The sequence below is a fragment of the Ursus americanus genome, chromosome X (assembly GCF_024610735.1).
Source record: "Ursus americanus isolate L20-20 chromosome X, mUrsAme1.1.p, whole genome shotgun sequence".
NCBI classification, from domain to species: Eukaryota; Metazoa; Chordata; class Mammalia; order Carnivora; family Ursidae; genus Ursus; species Ursus americanus.
In genome coordinates this window covers 109,691,044-109,713,316 of record NC_142164.1, presented here as the reverse complement: position 1 = coordinate 109,713,316, position 22,273 = coordinate 109,691,044, and the positions used below count along the sequence as shown (strand labels likewise).

The 22,273-nt window shown below is 41.7% G+C and overlaps 1 protein-coding gene across 16 annotated transcripts in view; it reads left to right on the top strand.

Annotated features, from left to right (window-relative positions):
• Positions 1-22,273, top strand: part of REPS2 (RALBP1 associated Eps domain containing 2) — a 397,176-nt gene that overhangs the window by 111,431 nt on the left and 263,472 nt on the right. For all 16 annotated transcript variants that reach the window (XR_006776249.2, XR_006776252.2, XR_006776253.2 and 13 more), the window contains one exon: positions 21,640-21,778. Coding sequence is in view for 13 of the 16 variants with exons in the window: in XM_045777996.2 (XP_045633952.2) it covers positions 21,640-21,778 (139 nt within the window). In the remaining 3 variants the exon portion in view is untranslated. The remainder of the gene's footprint in view (positions 1-21,639; positions 21,779-22,273) is intronic.

Below are 22,273 nucleotides of genomic sequence, written 5' to 3'. Positions count from 1 at the left end.
GCTGATTCTTGGTCTTTTGTATGTCTAAAACTCCCTTCCACCTACATCATTAGGCACCTCTTTCAGGAGTGCTTTATTTTTTTTTCCAAAACAGCCTATCTTATTTCTGCCTTATTCTTTATTATTATTCATTCAGTGCATACTTAGCTGTTGCCCTTTGTTTTGTACCTCCAATTACATTGCAATCTTTTGGAAGGCAGAGGTAGTTCTTCCGCATTCTGTCTCAGTGCCTAGTCCATGCTGTTTGAGAACAGTTATTTTCATGTGGCAGTAACTGCTGTTTCTTATATGTAACAGATATGAAAGGAATATTATGACAGAAGAACAAGTGATGTCTCCATTTCTCCTGCTTAGAAAATTCCAGCTTCCCTTTCTCCAGTGTTTTCTTTTGGATAAAGAACTCTTACTATTTTCATGTCTGCAACTATTATCTTGTGTAGTATCTCTGAGTCCTGTGTGGGGGAAGTCATAGTCTCAAAAAAGGGCGTTTGCTTGCGTGTGTGTGTGTGTCTGCATGAGAGGAATTATGAAAAAACTGGGTGTACTGTTTGACACTAAAGACAAGAGGAAGTTGGGTGGTTTGTATGACATTTCTGTTATCCAGCTTAGGAAGAAGGATCACTTACTCACAGTTCTACTCAGAATACAAAGGTAGTGTCAGATATTCCCATAAAGAATTGGGCCGCTAGTGTCAAACAGAATAGACAAAGGCTAAGGACAATCATGGTGTTCACTGACTACCCTCTGGGAATGGGGCAGTCTTTTAGGCCCAGAACTGTGTTATGGACAGAACTTTTATCTTCTAAGGCAGTAGTCTGTGTACAAAAAACTTTCTTACGGATAATAATTTACCATATGCTGTGTATTTATATTAAATGCTTCCTACAACTGTAAGGTCTAGGTACTGTTTTATCTAGTAGTGTAGATGAGTTAACTGTGGCCAAGAGAGGTCAGGTAATGGGTCTAAAGTTTTATTCATAACTTGTAAGTGGCAGAACCAGAATTTGAAGCCAGGTCTGCCCAGTGTCAAAATCTGCACTTTAAAATATTTTACTGTACATTAGAGTTCCGTATTATAGGGAGGCTAGGTTCTGGAGTTGTTACATAAACAAACTTTGGGTATAGTAAAAAAATATTCCTGACGATCCCTTACTGGTGTCATATTGGAGAGCCAAGATGCCATTCCCTCCTCCATCCAGTAGAGCTCACTTTCAACCCCAAGTTGGAACAAAAAGCTGTTTCTTTAGCTGAGCCTGAGATGTAGTAGTTGGCTGTGTTTAGAGGGCCTGTGGTATAAAAATACGTGACTTTAAACACAAGAATCACACTCACTGTGGAATGATGGTTACATTAAGAAAGGTATAGGGGGGACTGGGATTCATCTTAAAAATTCTCCAGGATGTGGCTATGCATGTGGGTGCAGAGTGTATCTTACTGCTGTGGACGTCTAATTCTGAATTGTTAGAATGGTGGTCAAACAAGCAGTAAATCATGAACTTTGCAGTGGTCAGGTAGGGCTCACCAGACCCTTACTACCCAGTCCCCTGGATGGGATGCGTTGGGTTTTTACTTGGATTGATGTCTTATGACTTCTCTTCTAATCTCTGGGTCCATGTTACTTGGATTGATGTCTTATGACTTCTCTTCTAATCTCTGGGTCTTAGGCACTTCATTCAACTGATGTTTACTAAACACCTATTGAGTGCCAGGTACTGTGTTGAGGATACAAAACTGAGGTTTAACACTTCCAGTTCCTGCCCTCATAGAGCTTATAGGCAGTTGGAGGAGGTGGCCAATAATCAAACCATTGCAAAGTAAATATGTCATTATGTGTTGTGAATGGAAATTACACTGCTTTGAGGATGAAAAACAATGTGTGGGAGTGCAGTTATGACTTACTCTTAGCTGGTAGGGGACAATCAGGGAAGGCTTTTAGTGGGGAGTCACATTTGAGTTGAAATGAGAAGGATTCATAGGTGTTAACCAGGTCAAGGGATGAGAATGGGGGGGGAGTAGGCAAGAAGATAGAGGGAACTGCACGTACAGGACTAGATAAGTCTGTTTTCCAGTGCTTAGCATTTTATACACATGATCTTCTTTAGTGCTCACAGCTGTTTTATGAGGTCATTCCTGTTATCTCATTTTCTCATTTTTTTCATCTTTTATTGGATGTTAATTCTCAATTAGGATATGAAAGGATTCAAGGGTGCCAGGCAAAGGTCATGGTCAGGAATGCAGAATGTGCCTCCAAACTGGACCCTCTTCAGTGGTCCTTGTAACAGTGACAGTAGTTGAAAAGCACATAAGCTGCCAGAACCATAGACATCCCAGCAAAACCTCCCTTTCTTCGCATTGACATACTTGTTTATAATACTGGTTGGTAGTAACCTCTTTGAAATGCTCCAGCAGCGCCTTTAAGGGTGAAATCCCACATCAATATCCACCTTGGAAGCTCTTCTAGTTTGCCATGAGCTGCTTCTCCTTCTCTGGTACGGATGAAGCCATCTTGGAGTCCTGGGTGTCTGCTATGTTATCCCATTTATTAGATGACAAAACCTGAGGTTTTAAAGACCTTATTTAATCTGCCTGTAGTCACAGCTAGGAAGTGATAGGGCTGGAGTTCAAACACAGAATATGTTTTAGTCTGGCTCAGGAACCAGATAGATGGTGATATCATCTGGTAAGCTAAGAAGCCATGGATGAAAAACTGGCATTGAGAGCATTAGGGAAAGATCATGAGTTCGGTGTTGGATGTTGGGATTTGTGCTTTTGGGATAGCCAAGAGGAGGTATCAAAGAGATGGTAGGAAATATGGCTTTGGAGCTTTGGGGAGAGCCAGGGCTGGACTTCAGCATTTGGCAGTTGTTGGCCATTAGGAGGACTTACGGTATAGTGCAGAAAAAACCAGATGGGTTCTTGCCCAGGTCTGGCCAAATTGTGTGACCTTGGGCAAGTTTCTTCTCTTTTCTGTAACACGAATGACTTGGAATGGGTTTAACAGTCCATTGTAATAGTCTGCAATAGTCTGACTTCCTTAATGTGTGTTTGGTGTCAGTGGAAGCCCCGCCCTTGCCCCCTCCTGTTTGCAGTATTGCCTTCTGTTTAAGATGAGAACAAGGGGCCTTCCTTGGGACAGCAGTTTGTGGTTTTCATGGCTGATGTGTTTTTCTTGCTTTTGTTTCTAGGTTTCCTTCTTATGCCTATCAGCTTGGTTTGGCTAAACTCAAGTTCCCAGAAAGGAAAATGCAAACCTGAATTAGTCACGTAGATGAGGGGACCTAAAGAGAAAGTTTTTGGTGGTAGAGAATTAATATGGATTGGGCCTGGTGGTAGGCTAGGCTGGGGTAACTCATTCCCCTCACATTGCCACGTTAATGTGCTGTTGGCAACCTTGCTCTCTTCTAGTTTCCTCTGTGGACTTGTATTCAAGTTGTTCCTCATGATTGGAAGGGGGTGGCCTCTGGGTACTTGGGGAGGTTATTCGGGACCCTGGGCCAGTGCTGTTGCAGCTCATGAACTTGGCATTTTAGAGATGCTTATGCCAAATTTAGCACCCGGATATTGGCATGAATAATTTTTTTTGCCTAATATTTTAGGAATTTCAGGGTTTTTTTTTGTTCAGAGTTGGAAGATTTTTCCCTTGAAATTTCAGATACTGAGCATATCCTATATTGGTGGATGGTTGACAGAGATTTGTGAAGAAATACTAAAGCTTCAGGGCGCCTGGGTAGCTCAGTCGGTTAAGAATCTGCCTTCAACTCAGGTCATGATTTCAGGGTCTTGGGATGGAGCCCTGCATTGGGCTCCTTGCTCAGCAGGGAGTCTGCTTCTCCCTCTCCTTTTGCCCCTCCCCCTTCTCATGTTCTCTCTCTCTCAAATAAATAAAAGCTTTAAAAATATGTGTGTGTGTGTGTGTGTGTGTATCAAATACTAAGTCTTCTTTCCTGATTCGTCTGTTTATCATGTGTTTATAGGTCATTTTGTGGTTTACTTTTCACAAATTATCTTAACCATCTACATTTATAATTTACTGGTGTAGGATTTAGAATTGTCCCTTTTGCTCCCACTATACTCCACTGCCTCTGCTTTTGCCATGGTTTCCAGAAACTACCTTTGGTTAAGTCCTTGTTTCGTTGACCCCTTAGCAGCTTTTGACACTGACCACCTTCTTGACATGCTCTTATTGTTTGGTATCTGTGATGCCATCCTCTTCGGGTTTTCTTCCTGCTTCTGTGACTGGCTCTTCCTAATCTTCCTTTTTCCATTCTCCTTCTTCCACCAGCACTTCACATGTTGGTGATGCCTGGGTCTCCTCACTCTGTTCCTCTTTAGCTATACGGAAGCTTATGACCACATATCTCCATCTGCCAGACATCCTCACTCAGATGTCCCACTGTGAGTTTAAAGTAACATGTCTTTCCCACAAAGCCAGTGTTCACCCTTCCATTCCTGGCTCCGTCCATCTATCAGCATGGGCCAGAATGCTGGTCTCTATATTTGACTCCTTTCTTGGTTCTTCTGCCCACTTAGTTACCAGGTCCTGGCCATTTCACTTTCTAAATGCCTCTCTTACCTGTCTGTTATTCTGCATTTCTTTGGTTCAGACCATCCTCCTCTGTCACTGAATCTATTCTATCAGCCTCTAACTCTTTTTCCTTGCTTCCCCTCTTGCCCTCTTCAAATCTTAAAAATACATATCTAATCACTCTACTCCCTTGATTGAGACCTGTCACTCTCTGCCTGCTGCTCTCTTCATATCATCCACATTCCTGAACATGGCTCTCAGGGCCCTGGTGTTTGACCTGCTTACAGTAGCTCACTTCTCTCCCTCCATACTCTGGCCACACAGAGCTACTGTTGTTTCCCTGATCGTCAGTGTTCTCTGTGTGGGAACCTTATTCTCCATTCTGGCTTTTGCCTTCTTTGTTTTCTCCTTTATCTCAATTCATGTATGCTTTTTTTCCATTGGTAACATTAAGTTTGAGAATTTTCTAATATTTCTTGTATATGTGAGGTTTTGATTTTTTCATTCTTAAAAGAATGGTTCATTTCTTGTCTCACTTATCTGTAAGCTCAGCTAGAGGATGGGCATTCAGTCTTTATTGGTTTCACATTCCAGAAGCAACTGGTGTTGTCTGTTTCTTTTGTACCATTCCAGGAGTATAAATGCATATATAAAATAGGTATTAATATATGTACATTTGTGTATACATATACATATATATGTATATACACATACACACACATATATAAAATATATGCAATATATTTTTACCTGACTTTAGGGAGACAGGCTTGGCAAATGAAATATCCTTCCAGGCAGAGCTCAGTAGAAAAAAATTTATCTTTTATTTTAAATCAAAACATACTCACTTTTTGTACCCTAAATATACATGCTGTGATATTTTTTTCTCTTTCTGGAGTGGTAAACTTAACAGCCTTCTTGGGTAAATTCTCAATACTCACTCGTCTTTATTACTTCAAAGACAAAAAACTGATAAACGGAATTTAGAGAACTTCATCACTCGCCATTTTGCTTTGGGGTTTTGGCTATATTTGTGGTGGAAGTTTTCTACTGACTAGGAAGACATTGTTAGACATTGCTAGCCAGCCACCATATTAATCTAAAAGTCTGTGACATGAAAAACATTTATTTGAATTAGTTGTCTCCTTCCCCCCTGCCCCCCGCCCCAGTCATTCTTGCTTAATTTCAGTTTTTTACCATGCCCCTCATCCCACCCTGGACTTAATTGTAGGTACTTATGGCCGGAAGCAGATTCTCTCTGCTCCTTGCCTCCCTTTGGAATGGTTCTAAATAGAAAAGAAGTGTGTAAAGCATGGTAAAAGAAATGAATACCCCGAGGTTCTGTCAGAGTGCTGTTGGCATAAGTCAGAAGAGAATGGATAGTCACTGTAAGTTGTTCATTGTAGGCGTTTTGATGAGAACAAGAAGAACTAGACTTTCTGGGAGGCTGTTGCTGCGCTGGGAGGACTTTTTATGGTGTGAAAGGTATTTTATGGATGGATGAGACCAGAACGCTGTGGGGTAAGGAGAGCAGAGTAGAGGCTGTGGCTGGAAGACTGGGATGGGATTGAATGAGGTGGCTTAGAGGTGAGTAGTGAGCAAGTTGGTGCTCTGAGTGTGGAGGAGAAAGAAGCAGGTCAACAAGTGGGGCCTGCTCAGTACTATCTGAGCCACTCTGCTTCTCTTACCTGGTCCTCAACCTAGAGGAATGCCCTGTGCGGCATGTCGGGCCCATGGGAGGCTCTTTCATGGTCATTTGGCCTGGGTGGGTGTTGTTTTTGTGGTTGTTTTGTTTTCTTTGAGTGGAGCCTCAGACATTTTTTCCTTCCTTATTTTGGAATCTTTCCCCTCTCTCCTTATCTGAGAGATGTGACCTTGTCCCCTGAGAAGTGCTCCTGTGCGTACTTCAGCCTAATGCCACTCCACATTAGATCTTGTCTTTTTTTGTCCTCCATATCTTGCTGTCAAACCTGTAGGCTCATGAGCCACTGAAGAAACCCACGTGAATGTTCACCTGAGGGGCTGGAGCTATGCAACCACCTAACGATGCTCGCCCTCTTTCCTTGGTCGCAGCGAAAGCATGCTAAGGTGCTGCTGGCTTGTTTCGGATTATACATTAAACACCACACTGGTGTTTTTGTTTTTTGTTTTTTGTTTTTTTTTTGGATCGTGGGTTGTGAACTTTCAAATACCCTTGTTCTTTTTTTTTTTTTTTTAAAGATTTTATTTATTTATTTGACAGAGAGAGACAGCCAGCGAGAGAGGGAACACAGGCAGGGGGAGTGGGAGAGGGAGAAGCAGGCTCATAGAGGAAGAGCCTGATGTGGGGCTCGATCCCAGAACGCCGGGATCACGCCCTGAGCTGAAGGCAGATGCCTAACCGCTGTGCCACCCAGGCGCCCCTCAAATACCCTTGTTCTTAAGAGTGATTAAAAATTTTAAAAATATGTCAAAAATTAAAAAGATACAAAAGGGTACAGAATGAAAAGTGTCCCTCCTGTCCCCACCGCTGGCCATCCAGTTCTGTATCCTAGAGACAGCGAATATGACACATTTCTTCTGTATCGTTCTAGGACTATTTTATGCATATACAAGTGAATATAGGTATTCTTACATGTAATTATATATTATAGGTGCAAAACATATAGTTCCATCTTTTATATATATATATATATGGTAGAATACTATATACATCTGTTATGCACTTGCATATTTTACTTAACAATAAACTTTAACAACATTCTATAGCAGTCCTTATCTTTTGGTTTTTTCCAAATGCATGATATTTTATTGTGTGCATCTTCCATAAATCATTTATGGATCAGCTCCTTCTGATCAGCATCTGGAACTTGCAATCAGAGCATTGTTTGCATATATATATATATATATATATATATATATATATATATATATATATACACACACACACACACACAGAGAGCGCACGCCCGTTCTTAGAAATGGAATAATTGTATGAAATGTCTACACATTTTTATTTTATTTTTTTAAAAGATTTTATTTATTTGAGAGAGACAGAGATAGCAAGAGAGAGCTTGAGCAGGGAGGAGAGGGAGCAGCAGGCTCCCTGCCTGACATGGGGCTCGATCCCAGGATTCTGGGATCATGACCCAAGCCGAAGGCAGACGCTTAACTGACTGAGCCACCCAGGTGCCCCTACACATTTTTATTTTTGATAGAGATTTTCAAATTGGAGACTGTACCAATTCACACATTTACCAACAGTGTATGAAAGTGTTTATTTTCCCATACCCATGCTAATACAATGTCCTAAAAAACTTACACATCTTTGCCAATCCGATAGGTGAAAAATGGTATCTCAGTGTAGTTTTTTTTTTAAATCTAGGTGTAGTTTTTTTAAGATTATTTATTTATTTGTTTGACACAGAGAGAGAGGGCACAAGCAAGGGGAGTGGTGGGCAGAGGAAGTGGGAGAAGCAGGCTCCCCGCTGAGCAAGGAGCCTGATGCAGAGCTCAATCCCAGAACCCAGGGATCATGATCTGAGCTGAAGGTAGACGCTTAACTGACTGAGCCACCCAGGCGCCCCTATCTAGGTGTAGTTTTAATTAACATTTCTCTTTATTTTTAATTTTTCAATTTTTAAAAAAGATTTTATTTATTTATTAGAGTGAGAGCAGGAGCAGGGGCAGAGGGAGAGGGAGAAACAGCCTCCCCACTGAGCAGGGAGCCCAATGCGGAGCTCCATCCCAAGACCCTGCATGACCTGAGCTGAAGGCAGACGCCCAACTGACTGAGCCACCCAGGCGCCCCAACATTTCTCTTTAGTAGTGAAGTGGTGTATATTACATTTTTGAGACATTTGTGTTTTCTTTTCAATAAATCACTTCATATCCTGTGCCTTTTTTTTTGTTATTGGTGTTTTCTTACTGGTTTGTCATTCCTGCCAGTCTGAAACCAGAAGCTGGTGTCTCTTTTCCTTTGGACAAATGAGAGGTTGCAGTGTATATGGAAAATTGCGTCTTGTGTGGTTGAGAGGAGGTCTTGGGCACCCAAGGCCCTTGTAGGAGGTAAGGGACCCCAGGCTCTCTTGGTTCTGGAGCACCCTAGGCCCTCCGGCATCAGGAATTTCTTATTTATACCGTTAGGGCAGAAAGTTGAATTACTTAGTTTATGGGTAGAGATTAGGGTGAGGAAAATCTGTTAGGGATAGTGAATCGTGTGTGTGTGTGTGTGTGTGTGTGTGTGTGTGTGTGTGTGTGTGTGTTGACCTCTTGACATGGCTAAATTCTCTTCCTGTGACTGAACTAGAAGGGGATGAGGGAAGAGGGAAGAGGAGGAGAAGGAAGAGGGCGGGAAGGAGTATATGTGTGTGTCTTTGTGTGTAACCGGTAGAACTGGTTTGATAAATTTTATAGGCATGTATATGCCTTGTTCTTGATGTCTTGTTTTTACCAGATTAATTCCGCATTTGATTTCAAACCTTAGCTGGAGTTTTACCATCTCCTTAAGGGGTAAAAAAGGTTGATAGGTTCTACTTCACTGAGTCTACTAGCTAGGACTCACAGATACCCAATTAGTCACTATTACCACAAACAGGTCCTGTTTTTCATCGCGTCAAGCCTCCTTCCCACTTATTTCCTTTACCTACTTCTTTTTCCCTTATTTTGAAAGATTTTATTTCAATTGATACTGAAATTTACTTTTTTTAGCCCAATTTTTATCTGTCTCTTTATTATCTTCTTCAGGTACTTACCATTTACCTTTGTTTCTTAACAATTAAAGTGATGGTATAGTTGCTTGGTTTCTTTGTTGGGAGGCATTTCTACATGTAAAATGTTTTGTGTTACAGGATGAGAATACTAAAGAGATACTAGATCTTTGAAAGAGAGGTGATTCCAGGATATAAGAACAGGGTACCTGTCATTGAAACTGAAGGATTTTTATAGGAAAAAGAAATTTCAGTAAATACTAGAATTCAGTGGGGTGCTGCCTTAAGGCTTTACCGAATCTGTGCTTGGAAACAGTAGGGTGGAGGGTGGGTAAAAATGGTGGATCTGGAACACATGAGAATTCCAGCTTCCATATAGTGCTTAATAGGTCGGTTAGACTACGGATGACTGCAAATGAGCACGTTTTATTTGTGGGGTCAGTATTGCTTTTCCCCACAGTTGGAGGCATTATGGTGCCAGGGCTTTCTCGGTTGTAGCTAGGGCCCACATTGACATGGTAGATAGGAGCCCCTCTGATTTACTGTCTCAGATGTAAACACCCAGTTGAACTCCTGGTCCCAGATAGTACTATTTAAAGCTGGAAAAGAGAGTGTTTGTTTGTTTCTGGCATATTCCCCAGGACCCCTTGGTCTCAGTTAGTTGGTATATACTTGGGTGTAAATATGGAAGGTGCCTTTACAACAGCACCATTTCAGCTCCTGGACCCATTGGTATTACCCCTGATCTCAGGTGAGCAGTTAGTGTCATGCCCCTAGTTGCCTATCCCAGTGAGAGTCTCTACCAGCTGAGTGCTTATTTGGTCTTGATGCTGTGCTTGTCCCTTTACTTGTATGTGTCCTTTCATTTCTCCCATCAGTCTTGCAAGATAGACTCCTTGTAAGATTATGTCCTGAACTCATCCACTCAGGAATACTAAGTGGCTTATGTGGGTCCAGCACCTTGGCAGGGGTACCCTGAGGACTACAAGCATGGTCCCTGCTCTCAGGGAACTTGCAGTCAAGTGAGGCAGTTGATGTATAATGGAAAACTGACAGTTCCCCTAATGACAAGAGAAGATTTCCATGGCATGTGACAGAGAAATCCCACCTAGGGCTAGAAAGTGAGGGAAGGCTTCCCTGAGGAAGTGCTGCTTGAGCTGAGCTGGGAAGGATGACTAGGAGGTAACCAGGCAAAGGGGAGGTGAGAAGAGGGGTGTCTGGCTGAGTGGGAAGAGTCTAGACTAAGGGCATGCATTGGTCAGGGTTTCATTGTGGACGACAGAATCTACTCTGGCTAACTGAGGCAAATAGGGGTTTCTTAATAAGAGAGTGGAAGGTCTACCAGATCTTTGGAAGGGCTGAAGATTCTTACTCTCTTCTGAGCTTGCAGGAACAATTCCCCAAACCACACAGCAGGACTGGATGGCTAGACAGCTGAGGGAGCTTTTCCTTTGCCACAATCAGGAAGCTATAGAGCTGGGCAACTGTCACCATAGCTTTCAGCTGCAGCTCCACACTGTGTATGACCCAGGCTTGCCAAGTGAATGCTTTTTTCCCTGCCTCTTTTACCATGTGACTTGTTTTGAATCAGCCTTCCGTGGGCGTGTTTAGTGGAACTTAAGTCCCATCTGGAATTCTAGCAGCAGAGGTATTTGGATAATGTACTTTTACTTAGCCAATGTCTGCAGTGCAGAGTTATGCTAAGAGGGAATGGAGTGGGTATTGAGTGAGCCAGTACGCCATGTATACAGCACACAGAGGAGACACAGTCCAAGACCTGAAAGAAGGCCAGTGTGGCCAGAGCCTGGAGTGGGAGGGAGATGAAGCTGGAGAGGTAGGCAGAGCCCTGTGGGCCATGGCACTGCCTTTTAGGTGGGGGAACAGATGGTTCAGAAGTTAAGTGGCCCAAGTGACCATTCCAGATTTGAGCCCAGGTCTGTCTGCCTCCAGAATCTGCACTCTTTTTGCACCTCCAATCTGTAGCCTCATTGTCTAAAACATTCCTTGAATTCAGCCCCAGATCTTGGCACATCTGTTTCCCATCTGACCTCTGGCTGCCTTGAGTGTTAAGGGGAGGGCATAGTGAAGGAAACAGGTGCCTTTGACCTAATTGGCAAGGATTGGGGTGGGCATGTTAAGTGCAGTGGTACTGGAAGTCCGCAGCCTCATCAGAATCTCCTCTTACTCCACTTTCTCCTGGACTTCTCCAAGCAGAGAGCAAAATCCCAAAGAAAAATGCCCTTTGGAGAGGCAGATCTTAGCTCCTGATGGAAGAGTTGGAGATAGTGATTATTCATAAGCATTTTTGTTAATCAAAATAGTGTTAGTGCCACATACTAAAATAACAGTGAAATGATTGAATATCTGTATTATATGGCTGTCTATAGGATTCTTTCCTGATGCATTTATAGGTGTGTGAGAAATAAGATGGCGCTGTCTGTATAATTTAATAGTTTACTGGCCAAAATCTACAACTAAACTAGATAATGGGAGGAATGTGTAAGTATAGGATATTCATATCCCATATGAATATCTGAAGTCTGCAAAATTGCTGCATTGATTTTGGCATTGGAGTGAGGGTGTTCCTTTTTGATTCGATTTTATTTTTTTTCATCATGGTGAGTCTACTCTTTAATCCCCATCACCTTTTTCACCCATCCCCCACCTCCCCTCTGGTAACCATCAGTTTGTTCTCTATGGTTAAGACTCTGTTCCTTGGTTTGTCTCTCTTTTTGTTTTCCTCTGCTTGTTTGTTTTGTTTCTTAAATTCCACATGAGTGAGATCATATGGTGTTTGTCTTTCTCTGACTGACTTACTTCACTTAGCAGTATACTCTCTAGCTCCATCCATGTTGTTGCACAAGGCAAGATTTCATTCCTTTTTTGTGACTGAGTAATATTTCTCTGTGTGGGGTGTGTATACATACACACCCCACACACATGCTCGCACCCCACATCTTTATCCATTCATTTATCCATGGACACATGGGCTGCTTCCATCATTTGGCTATTGTAAATAATGCAATAAACACAGGGGTGCATGTATCCCTTTGAATTAGTGTTTTTATAGTTTTTTGAGTAAATTCAGTAGTACAGTTACGGGGTCCTAGGGTAGTTATATTTTTTGAGGAACCTCCGTACTGTTTTCCACAGTGGCTGCACCAGTTTGCATTCCCACCAACAGGGCAAGAGGGTTCCTTTTTCTCCACATCCTCGCCAGCACTTGTTTCTTGTCTTGATTTTAGCCATTCTGAGAGGTGTGAGGTGATATCTCATTGTGGCTTTGATTTACATTTCCCTGATGATGAGTGATGTTGAGCATCTTTTTATGTGTCTATTGGTCTTCTGCCCATTTTTTAATTGGGTTGTTTATTGGGTGTTGAGTTGTATAAGTTTTTTTTTTAAAAGATTTTATTTATTTATTTGACAGAGAGAGAGACAGCAAGAGAGGGAACACAAGCAAGGGGAGTGTGAGAGGGAGAAGCAGGCTTCCTGCTGAGCAGGGAGCTTGATGTGGGGCTCGATCCCAGGACCCTGGGATCATGACCTGAGCCGAAGGCAGACGCTTAATGGCTGAGCCACCCAGGCGCCCCTAAGTTTTTTTTTTAAATATATTTTGGATACTCTTTATTGAATATATCACTTGCAGATATATTCTCTCATTCCATAAGTTGCCTTTTAGTTTTATTGATTGTTTCCTTTGCTGTGCAGAAGCTTTTTTTTTTTTTTTTTGGATGTAGTCCCTATAGTTTATTTTTACTTTTGTTTCCCTTGCCTCAGGAGACATACCTAGAAAAATGTTGCAGGGCCAATGTCAGAGAAATTACTGCCTGTGCTCTCTTATAGGATTTTTGTGGTTTTTGGTCTCATTTAGGTCTTTAATCCATTTTGAGTCTATTTTTGTGTATGGTGAAAGAAAATGGTCAAGTTTCATTCTTTTGCATTTAGCTGTCCAGTTTTCCCAATGCCATTTGTTGAAGAGACTTTTTCCCATTGCATATTCATTCCTTCTTTGTCAAAGATTAATTGACCATCGAATTGTGGGTTTATTTCTGGATTTTCTATTCTGTTCCATTGTTCTGTGAATCTGTTTTTAGGCCAGTACCATACTGTTTTAATTACTACTGCTTTATAATATAGCTTGAAGTCTGGAATTGTGATGCCTGCAGTTTTGTTTTTCAAGATTGCTTTGGCTATTTGAGGTCTTTTGTGGTTTCATACTAATTTTAGGATTGTTTGTTCTAGCTCTGTGAAAAATGCTCTTGGTATCTTGATAGGGATTGCATTAAATGTGTAGATTGCTTTGGGTAGTATAGATATTTTAACAGTATTTTTCTTCCAGTCCATGAGCATGGAATGTTTTTCCATTTCTTTGTGTTGTCTTGAAATTTTTTCATCAGTGTTTTATGGTTTTCAGATTTGTGAGGATGTTGATTAAAAGGAAATGGTATATTGTTACAGGATGGATGGATAAGAGAGGGAGGGAGAGCCATAGGACTTGCTGATTAAAAAAGAGTAATACTCTGGACTCTAATCATGTTCTGACTCTACCATTTTAGTAGGTGTGTGATCTTGGTAAGTCACTTCCCTTCCTTAATCCTTAGTTTCCCTGTTCTGTATATTGGAAATAATGGGATCTACTTCGCAGGGTTTTTGTGAAGGTGAAAATAGGTCATGTATATTGGGTGCTTACAGTGCCTGGCACTTAGCAAAGTAATGAATACATGTTCTCTGACACTCTCCTATGTCTGTGGTGATTGCTTTTAAAATTTAGTTTATTTTAATAAGCAGCAACTCTGTGTTGCTCATTAGATTCAGATTCCTACACTTTGCAATCAACCTCCTAAGCTGTTGAAATTAGATCCCTGAGCAAGTTTGGCATCTTTATGGATATATTTCCATGAAGAAACCGATAAGGTTAAATTGCTCTGTTAGGATTTAATTTTAACTCACTTCTTTACGGGCAAAACCAGAAGTCATTTATTGCAACTTCCTGTGAATCTATAATTATTTCAAAATAAAAAGAAAAAAAAAGAATATTTTCCTTTAATTTCATTGGTAAGGGAGGGGGCCCAGCCTTTACAGTTAGGTGACATTATTTGAGAAATTCACATAAAATTCAGGTCTAGTCATCATAGGAGAGCTCAGGTTAACCTTTCTGTTTCTGGATTGGAATTGACCATATGTCCAATTATTTGTTCAGTCATTGAAAAAAACAACACCATGTATTGAGCATAGGGACTTGTCTAGGTGCTGGGGATACAGCAGTGATCAGACTAGACCAGTTTTCCTACCCTCATGGACCTTTTATTATAGTGAGAGCTGGGTGTGAGACAGAAGATAAATACACAGGATTGTAAAGTATCACACAGAATAACCAGTTAAAAGTTCAAAACAAAATTGTTGAGTTCCATCTTGTTTTCTTCATTCCTCATTTAATAGTTTTCCCAGTTTTACCCTGACCCTCTCCTCTTTTTACTTGATACATCTTCCCTGCAAGTCTTCAAACCCATGAAAGATAAACTCCTATTAACCAGACATAGAAAGATGGCTGTAAAGATGCGTCCACACGCTCGCTGTCCCTCTAGATTGTCTGCGCGGACAAATTATAAAATTGTGTGGGCTCAGAATTGCGTCATGTCATTAGTTGCTCAAATTACAAAACGAAGCCTCATGCTTCCATCTTTCGTGCAGGAATGGCTGTGCCGTTGGGACTGGACATGCCTGCTTTTCCTTTGGGCCTTGCCTAAAGGATGATTAGACTAATAGCTGCTATGACAAATACGCCCCACATTTTAATGACTTCATTGCATTTTTCTCACTCATCTAACAGGTTGGTAGGCAGCCTTCCTCCACATGGTGATTCAGGCACCAGTTCTCCTTTCGTCCTGTGGTTGTGCCATACCCCCTTCAGTGGCCCTTGGGGATGAGCATAGAGTGCCACAGGGTGCTAGCTCTACATGGAAGTGGTGCCGGTCACTTGTGCTCACATTGCATTGGGTAGAACTCAGTCACATGGCTGCAGCCAACTGCAGGGTGTGCAGTGGAACATGTCATTGTTGGGTGGGCAGCCACAGCCACTCAGTGATACTTCTGTACCAGGCCTCGTGCGGTGTAAATGATCAGAGGACAGCTGCCATAATCCCCATATATCAGCGCAGCTGTCATTTCCCTCAATGACTCTTCTTTCTCCTCAGCCCCATGGCTGATCAGTGACCATGATCTTTCCTTAGGCAGATTAATATTCACTTGGGCTCTAGTCTAGTCTCACCAGCCTGTTAGTCCTTCTTTCTCATTAGGGGTGATTGAGTCTTCTCACATCTTTGCTTATGAAATCATGTTTTGATCAGTGGTTGCACTGAAGCTGTCTTTTTTCCAAAATATTGTTGGCGGGTGAAGTGTTCTCACATACTCACTGTGGGTTTTGTATGAGCTTTTGCTACTCCAGATGGTTTGTTTACTAAGGCACCAGAAGAACACTGGTATGAGATCATTGCATCCTCAGGTGAAATGGCTGGACTGTTGGGCAGCATTTACAGGATGTCTCCAGGGTGGGATTATATTCTAAATAGAAATGTTCTGTGGGTGAAACAATATACACACCCTTTGTAAATTCTCCCTGATAATGCCTCCTTGCAATTCATATTATTCAGCTGTGCTTGATTTTTTAAAGATACTTCAGGGGTAAATGTCACCTTTTGGGATTTTATTAGTAGTATTACTTTTTAATGAGTCTTTTGAAGTCTCTTTCATTATAAACAGCCGGTTTCCCCTTGAGATAATAACTTGTAGTGCCAAATATTTGCATTTCACTTGAAATGAAACTAAGGGTTTGAATGTTTTAAATACAAGCAAATCTAATTCTCCTGTATCTAAAGAAACTGCATAATGAACCATATGTACGTGGCTTAAGCAGACAGATGTGGAAGGCTTCTCTCTCATTTTATTTTTTCTTAAAAACGCTGGCAGAACTTTAAATTGGCACCAATTAGCAAATAGCTCTAACCAGCTGATGAAACCACTGGAGCTGGAGTTGAAGTGGAAGAGTCCTCTTAGGGTGCGTGCACAAGTGGGGCTTTTCCTGGCTCTGGCTTCTCCTTGGAAACCCGAGGCTAAGGACAAAGAGGTCCTTAGCTGCCATCCCACTGCTGGAATGGGCCTTCCTCTGGTCCTGGCCATATGGCTTTTTTCTGTCTCCTCTCATCCCCTCCCTAACTCTGGGCCATCTTGACCTCTGGCCAGGGTTGCTCATATGGTCTTAACTTGTCCTCCTACTTTTAGTCTTTCCTCTTCCATTCTCATCACTGAAGTGATCTTTCTGTAACTGACATCTGATAATTTCATTGTTCTGTTTAATACTTATCTGTGGCTCCCTATTGTCTTCTAGATACAGTCTGTATCTCTCAGCCTGGTACACCTGGGCTGTCATGATCCGCTCCTTGCTTGCTGTCTGGACTATATTCAAGCAGGTCCACTAACATCCACATTGTACTAGCAGCCTGTTCTATCTACATGTAGTCCAACTGAGCTACTTTAAGAAGATGGCCCATTTTCTCTCATTTGTTGGAGTTTTTGTAAATGCTGTTCCTTTTGTTTGTCTTGCTCTCCATGTTCTATGGCATTGCTTCTCAAACTTGAGTGTGCTTCAAATCATCTAGAGGGCATGTTAAACCACAGATTCCTGGGTCCCACTCCCAGACTTTGATTCCCCAGATGTAGGGTAGAGCCTGAGGTTCTGTGTTTCTAGTGAGTCTCCAGGTGATGCTGATTTGGGTGGTCTGGGGACTGTGCTTTGAATAGCAAAACTCTAGAGTTCCCTGTCTTGTCATAGCACTTACTTCACTGTTTTGGGATTGCCTGTTTGTCTTTCTCTCTCATGAGACCCTAGGTTTACTGGGAGAAAGAATCTGTTTATCCATCAGTGTATCCTGAGTCATTAGAGTCTAGGATATTCTTGGTGTTCAGTAAGTGTCTGCTGAATGAATGAATGAGTGGATCACTGTTCATGCAGCAAAGTTCAAATCATTTTGCTTCGTGTAGATGAGCTTTCTTGTAGACTGTTTCAGCCTAAGGATATGTGGAACGTGATCTGCTCCTTCCGTATGCCCTCACCTGACACTGAAATACTCACTTAATGGATCTCCCCATAGAGATCAGAGACCGTGGATGAACTACAGGAAGATAGACACGGATTTCTTTTGATAGAGCTGAAACTTTAAATGTGAAATAGACTCATAGGTTTTCTTTCATTCAGCACAACACAGTAGTGTTTCTGCACCTCTTTTAATATAAGACGAACACCTGAACTTACTAGAGCCCATGAATAAGTGGATCTCACATTACTTTTTAGTATCTGTGATGTACCTGCTAGGGACTATATGTGGAATAAAGGAATACATGATATGGTTCTGGTCCCCCAGGTTGAAACCTGAGTGATGTTATTCAAGAGCACTCGAAATGTTCCAACTGTGTGATACTTATCATAAGAATTCATATTTTTTAAGATGCTTAATTGTTTAATAAATCAGTTAAAAGCATGCAGTGAGAAGTAAGGGGAAAGAGAATGGGGGTAGGTTAACACATTTAGTGCAAACCAGTAGAAGTGCCACACTATGTTATGTACAGGTTATATAATGTTCATATGCCTTCTCTCTCTTTGTTGCAAGGCCTTTTTGGTTTTAGGGAGCAGGGACTCTCCTTGCCAGCTTAAGTCTTCTTCAAAAGGAGGTGGGGTTGGAGTTCTCATGGGAATCCAAGAAATGAGAGACAAGGAGTGGCCCAGTGGTCCTGAGGAGTGGGAATTCTCGGTTATTCGTGCTTGCCCTAGTTGCCTTGAGTTTGCTTCACTATCTGCTTATCTTTTGGCTGCCAACAGCCATCTCACCCCCTATTCTTTTTAGTACTTCTCTACCTCACAGGTTCTGCTTATGCTGGTTCTGGCTTCTTCATGACTTCAAGTCCCACTGGGCCTTCACTCTATACCATGGCCTCACCGCATCTGTTCAGGGTCTGCTTTCTGTGCTTTTGATCTTCAGATTTCTCACCGACACCCCCAGTAATGAGCATCTGGCTGAAGTTTTTCTTGCTAGGGTAGAGCTTTCTATGCAAGAGGATCCCAGAGGCCAGAAACTGTGTGCCCTCCCTTCCTTACTTGGACTCAGTTGGGTGAGGCCAGGTGTGAGGTGGGTCTTGTGGTACACATGTGGCTGCCAAGCCCACCTTTGTATCAGAGTTGAGGGATGGGCATTGCCCTCTGCAGTGGCTGTGAGCCTGGCAGGTACACTGGAGAGCCTTTTGAGGCAGTGGAACTCAAGTAATAGGATTTGAGCAGGCTGGGATCAGAGGAGGGTTGGTCTGTGAAGAAGATACAGATCGGACGCATGAAGAGCCAGCATGTGGGCAATCAGAAGCCTGCTAAGAGTGAGCAGGAAGGAGGTTGGATTATAAGAGCCCTAAAGGTCATGTGGGGGAGGTAGATGTTTTTTATTAGGTGACAGGTCATCTCTGTAGGTTTTTAAGCCCTGCTGTCAGAATAGACTTGAGACCTGCTAAGAGGCCACTGACGCCAGTCAGGAGTGAGATAATGTGGGAGAGGAAATAGAGTGAGCAGGTGGTCATGGGATTGGAGAAAGAACAAACAGGGGCTGATGTAACAACAACTGGGTATGGCAGCTTCAGTTCCAGATGGAAAGGAGTGTATTCTAGGGAAATAGTAGCTGCTGTATCAGAACCAGGAATGCAGTGGCCAACATGCAGCACAGAGATTTTCATGCCTTCATTCACAGGGTGGTGGTGGGACAGAGCTTTTCACCAGTGTCCTGCCGGGTTTGTGAACCATCTCTTTCTGCTTGATCGTTCAGTCGTAAATATCCATTCTTGTGTCCTGCCCATGTCCAGCTTTTTAGATACCTTTACTCCAGCTGTTTCCGTCAGTGCCAACCAGAAGGACGGTGTTCCTGGGAGCTCTACATATTATAATTTGGCCAGGGACTCAATCCATTGCATACCGATGCCCTCTACCTTGGTGGGTTTTGCCCCTGCAACCTGGTCAGACATCTGGGCTTGTTCAGAAAGTGCTAGTGTGGAGCATTTGAATTTGGCTCTGGAATTTGGTGGGAGTGTTTTGGAAAGTTGTGTGGTCCATCGGGTGCTTAGACTGACTTGTGGCCTTTCTTGCTTTATTTATATTGTTTATTATCAGAATGATAGGAGTTTCTAAAAACAACTTGGATGCAACTCAATTTTTAAAAATAAGTTGATTTTTTAAAAATAATTTTTAAAAATTGAGATAAATTGATGTATAACATTGTATTAGTTTTAGGTGTGCAATATAATTATTTGATATATGTATATAATGCAAAATTATTACTACACTAAGTCTAGTTGACATCCATCATCATCATAGTTACAGATTTTTTTCTTGTGATGACAGGTTTTAAGATTTACTCTTTCAGCAACTTTTAAACACATATAACACAGTATTGTTAACTGTAGTCACCATGCTTTACATTACATCCCTAGGACTTACTTATCTTATAACCAGAAGTGGTACCTTTTGACCACTTTTACCCATTTTGCCCACCCCCCCATGTCTGACAGCCACCAATTTGTTCTCTGTATCTGTGAGTTTGATTTTTTTTTGGTTCCGCATATAAATGATATCATACAGTATTTGTCTTTCTCTGTCGGACTTATTTCACTTAGCATCATGTTCTCAAGGTCCTTGATGCAACTCAGTTTAAAAAAGGCCTGATATGGAGTAGACTGACTTTGAACAACAGATAAAACAGGAGGGGTAATTACTTGCTGACTGCAATAATGCTGATTGCAAATAATGAAGGTTATGGACTCATCTCTTAAGTAGTATGAGCCTTCATTTCCTCATCTGGGAAAAGGATAATAATACCTGCCATGTCTACCTTTCAAAGGTTTTGAGATGCTCAGATGAGAGAGGTGTGTGTAGTGCTTTGTAAATTTGAAAGCATTCTATGAATTTAAGATATTAAGTAATGATTAGTGGCTTCTGGGGCATTTAAAAATGGTTTGATCTACATTTAGTGGAAACTCACCTAGTATGAAAACTTCAAAGATGACATCTCAGTAGTCTTATTTCATCTCTGAAAGTTCACAGAGGAGAGAGCTGGGTGTTCCTGAGAAGAATTACTTGCTGGAGTGGGGTGTGTGTGTGTTGGGGTGGGAGGAAGGGTGCAGAGATGGTCGGCTGCCTTTTCTAGGGATAGTGAGTAGAATGCCCCCCTAATGATTAATTTCTTGATAGTGTGTGCAGAAACAAGCAACTTGATGGCTTATTAGCAGTAATATCTCTCCTTTTCTTTCCTAGTCTCCTTTTGTCCTAAAGGATCACGCTCCCTGTGTTTACCTCTTGGTTCCATGAAGGTGACCCTTGGCGAGTAGCACCTTAGCCTTAGGGTAGATGGGAGGGATAGAACAAAGCCCTGGGCTCCTCCTTCCAGAATCACCAGTTTTGCTTCTTTCCTCACTGCCTCATACAGTCTTTTCTCCTGAACTACTTTTCTGGTTCTCTGTATCCTTAAATCCTCACATTTGCCTTGCATGCCCCCTAGTGGCAGGTCTGATGCACCCCTTGTTACGATACCCTGTGTTGTGGTCCCGTGAACAGTTGTTCTTCTCACCCACTTCTATTATCAGGTATTATCCACAGTTCACAAATGTGGAACGAGATTCTGTGATCCTGACTTGGCACTCGAGCAGGACCTGGGGAGGTAGAATTGGAATTAGAACTTCGATTCCCAGATTTATACAACAGGAATGCCTCAGAAAAAAGATGACGTGGTTATAGCTTTTGTAGATTAAAAAAAATGGTTTAAAAGAAATCTAGATTATTTTGCTGCCTGCTTAGCTAATCTGAAAGGATAAAAATGTGGTGAATATTTGAAGATAAGAATGATTGTCCTTTTGGGGCACCTGGGTGGCTCAGTTGGTTAAGTGTCTGACTCTTGATTTCACTCAGGTCCTGATCTCAGGATTGTGAGATTGAGCCCCGAATCTGACTCCACACTGGGTGTGGAGCCTGCTTAAGATTCTCTTGCTCCTTTTCCCCCTGCCCGTCCCCCTCTTGCACTCGCTTTCTAAATAAATAAACAAATAAATAAAATGTTTAAAAACAATGATCGTCCTTTTTACTCTTTCTTCATTACATTGGAAAAACTTTCATCACTCACCAAGTGTTCAGTATTTCATGCTCAGTCCTGTTAACAACTTTGAGGTATACAAAAAAATTATAAAGCATGATGTCTGCCCTGTAGAAGTTTATGTTCTAATTACGTTCTAGTTACAAGGTGTTTAAATGTATTCTCTTGAGGAAAAAAATAAGTATAATGGGTGATAACTTTTACTGATGTTTTATATTTTTACCTATGAGCATTTGCTTATTTATTTTTAAAGTCCTTTTCCGTGGAGAGAGAACCACATGATAACAACAGTAATTACCCAGATGAACCCTGGAGGATAACAGAAGAACAGCGCGAGTACTATGTCAACCAGTTCCGATCCCTTCAGCCTGACCCGAGTTCCTTCATTTCAGGTAACTAAATCTGATGGGTGAAGACATGGGTCCCAGATCATTGTCTCACATAGATAACAGTACACATCTTGAGAAATAGTTCACACAAAATGACTGTGACAACCTTCTGTGATTTTTATTTGTTTTCCTCTAAGATTGAATTTCTTATCAACTATAAACCATGCAGAAAAATACTTGGCAATGACATTTGGAAAATTATGTTTCGGTTTCAAAAGGTTTAAATGGGAATTTGGGGGAACCTGGTCTAGACCTGTGCCTTATTATCTGGAGCGGTTCTTGAAATGGTAGACTGTGGCACCAAGATGACCTCTTTAATTGCTTATTCATATTAGAGCAAGATGTAGTGTAGCCTTCTAAAGATTTAGTGTCACAAGTTTCTTAATGTTATGTATGCTTTAGAAGTCCAGATTCATGCTCATTTTCTTTGGCTCAAGTCTTTCTCCTCTGGATTTTCTGAGAGAAATTAAAATATGGGAGGAAAATTGGCCAGGAGTT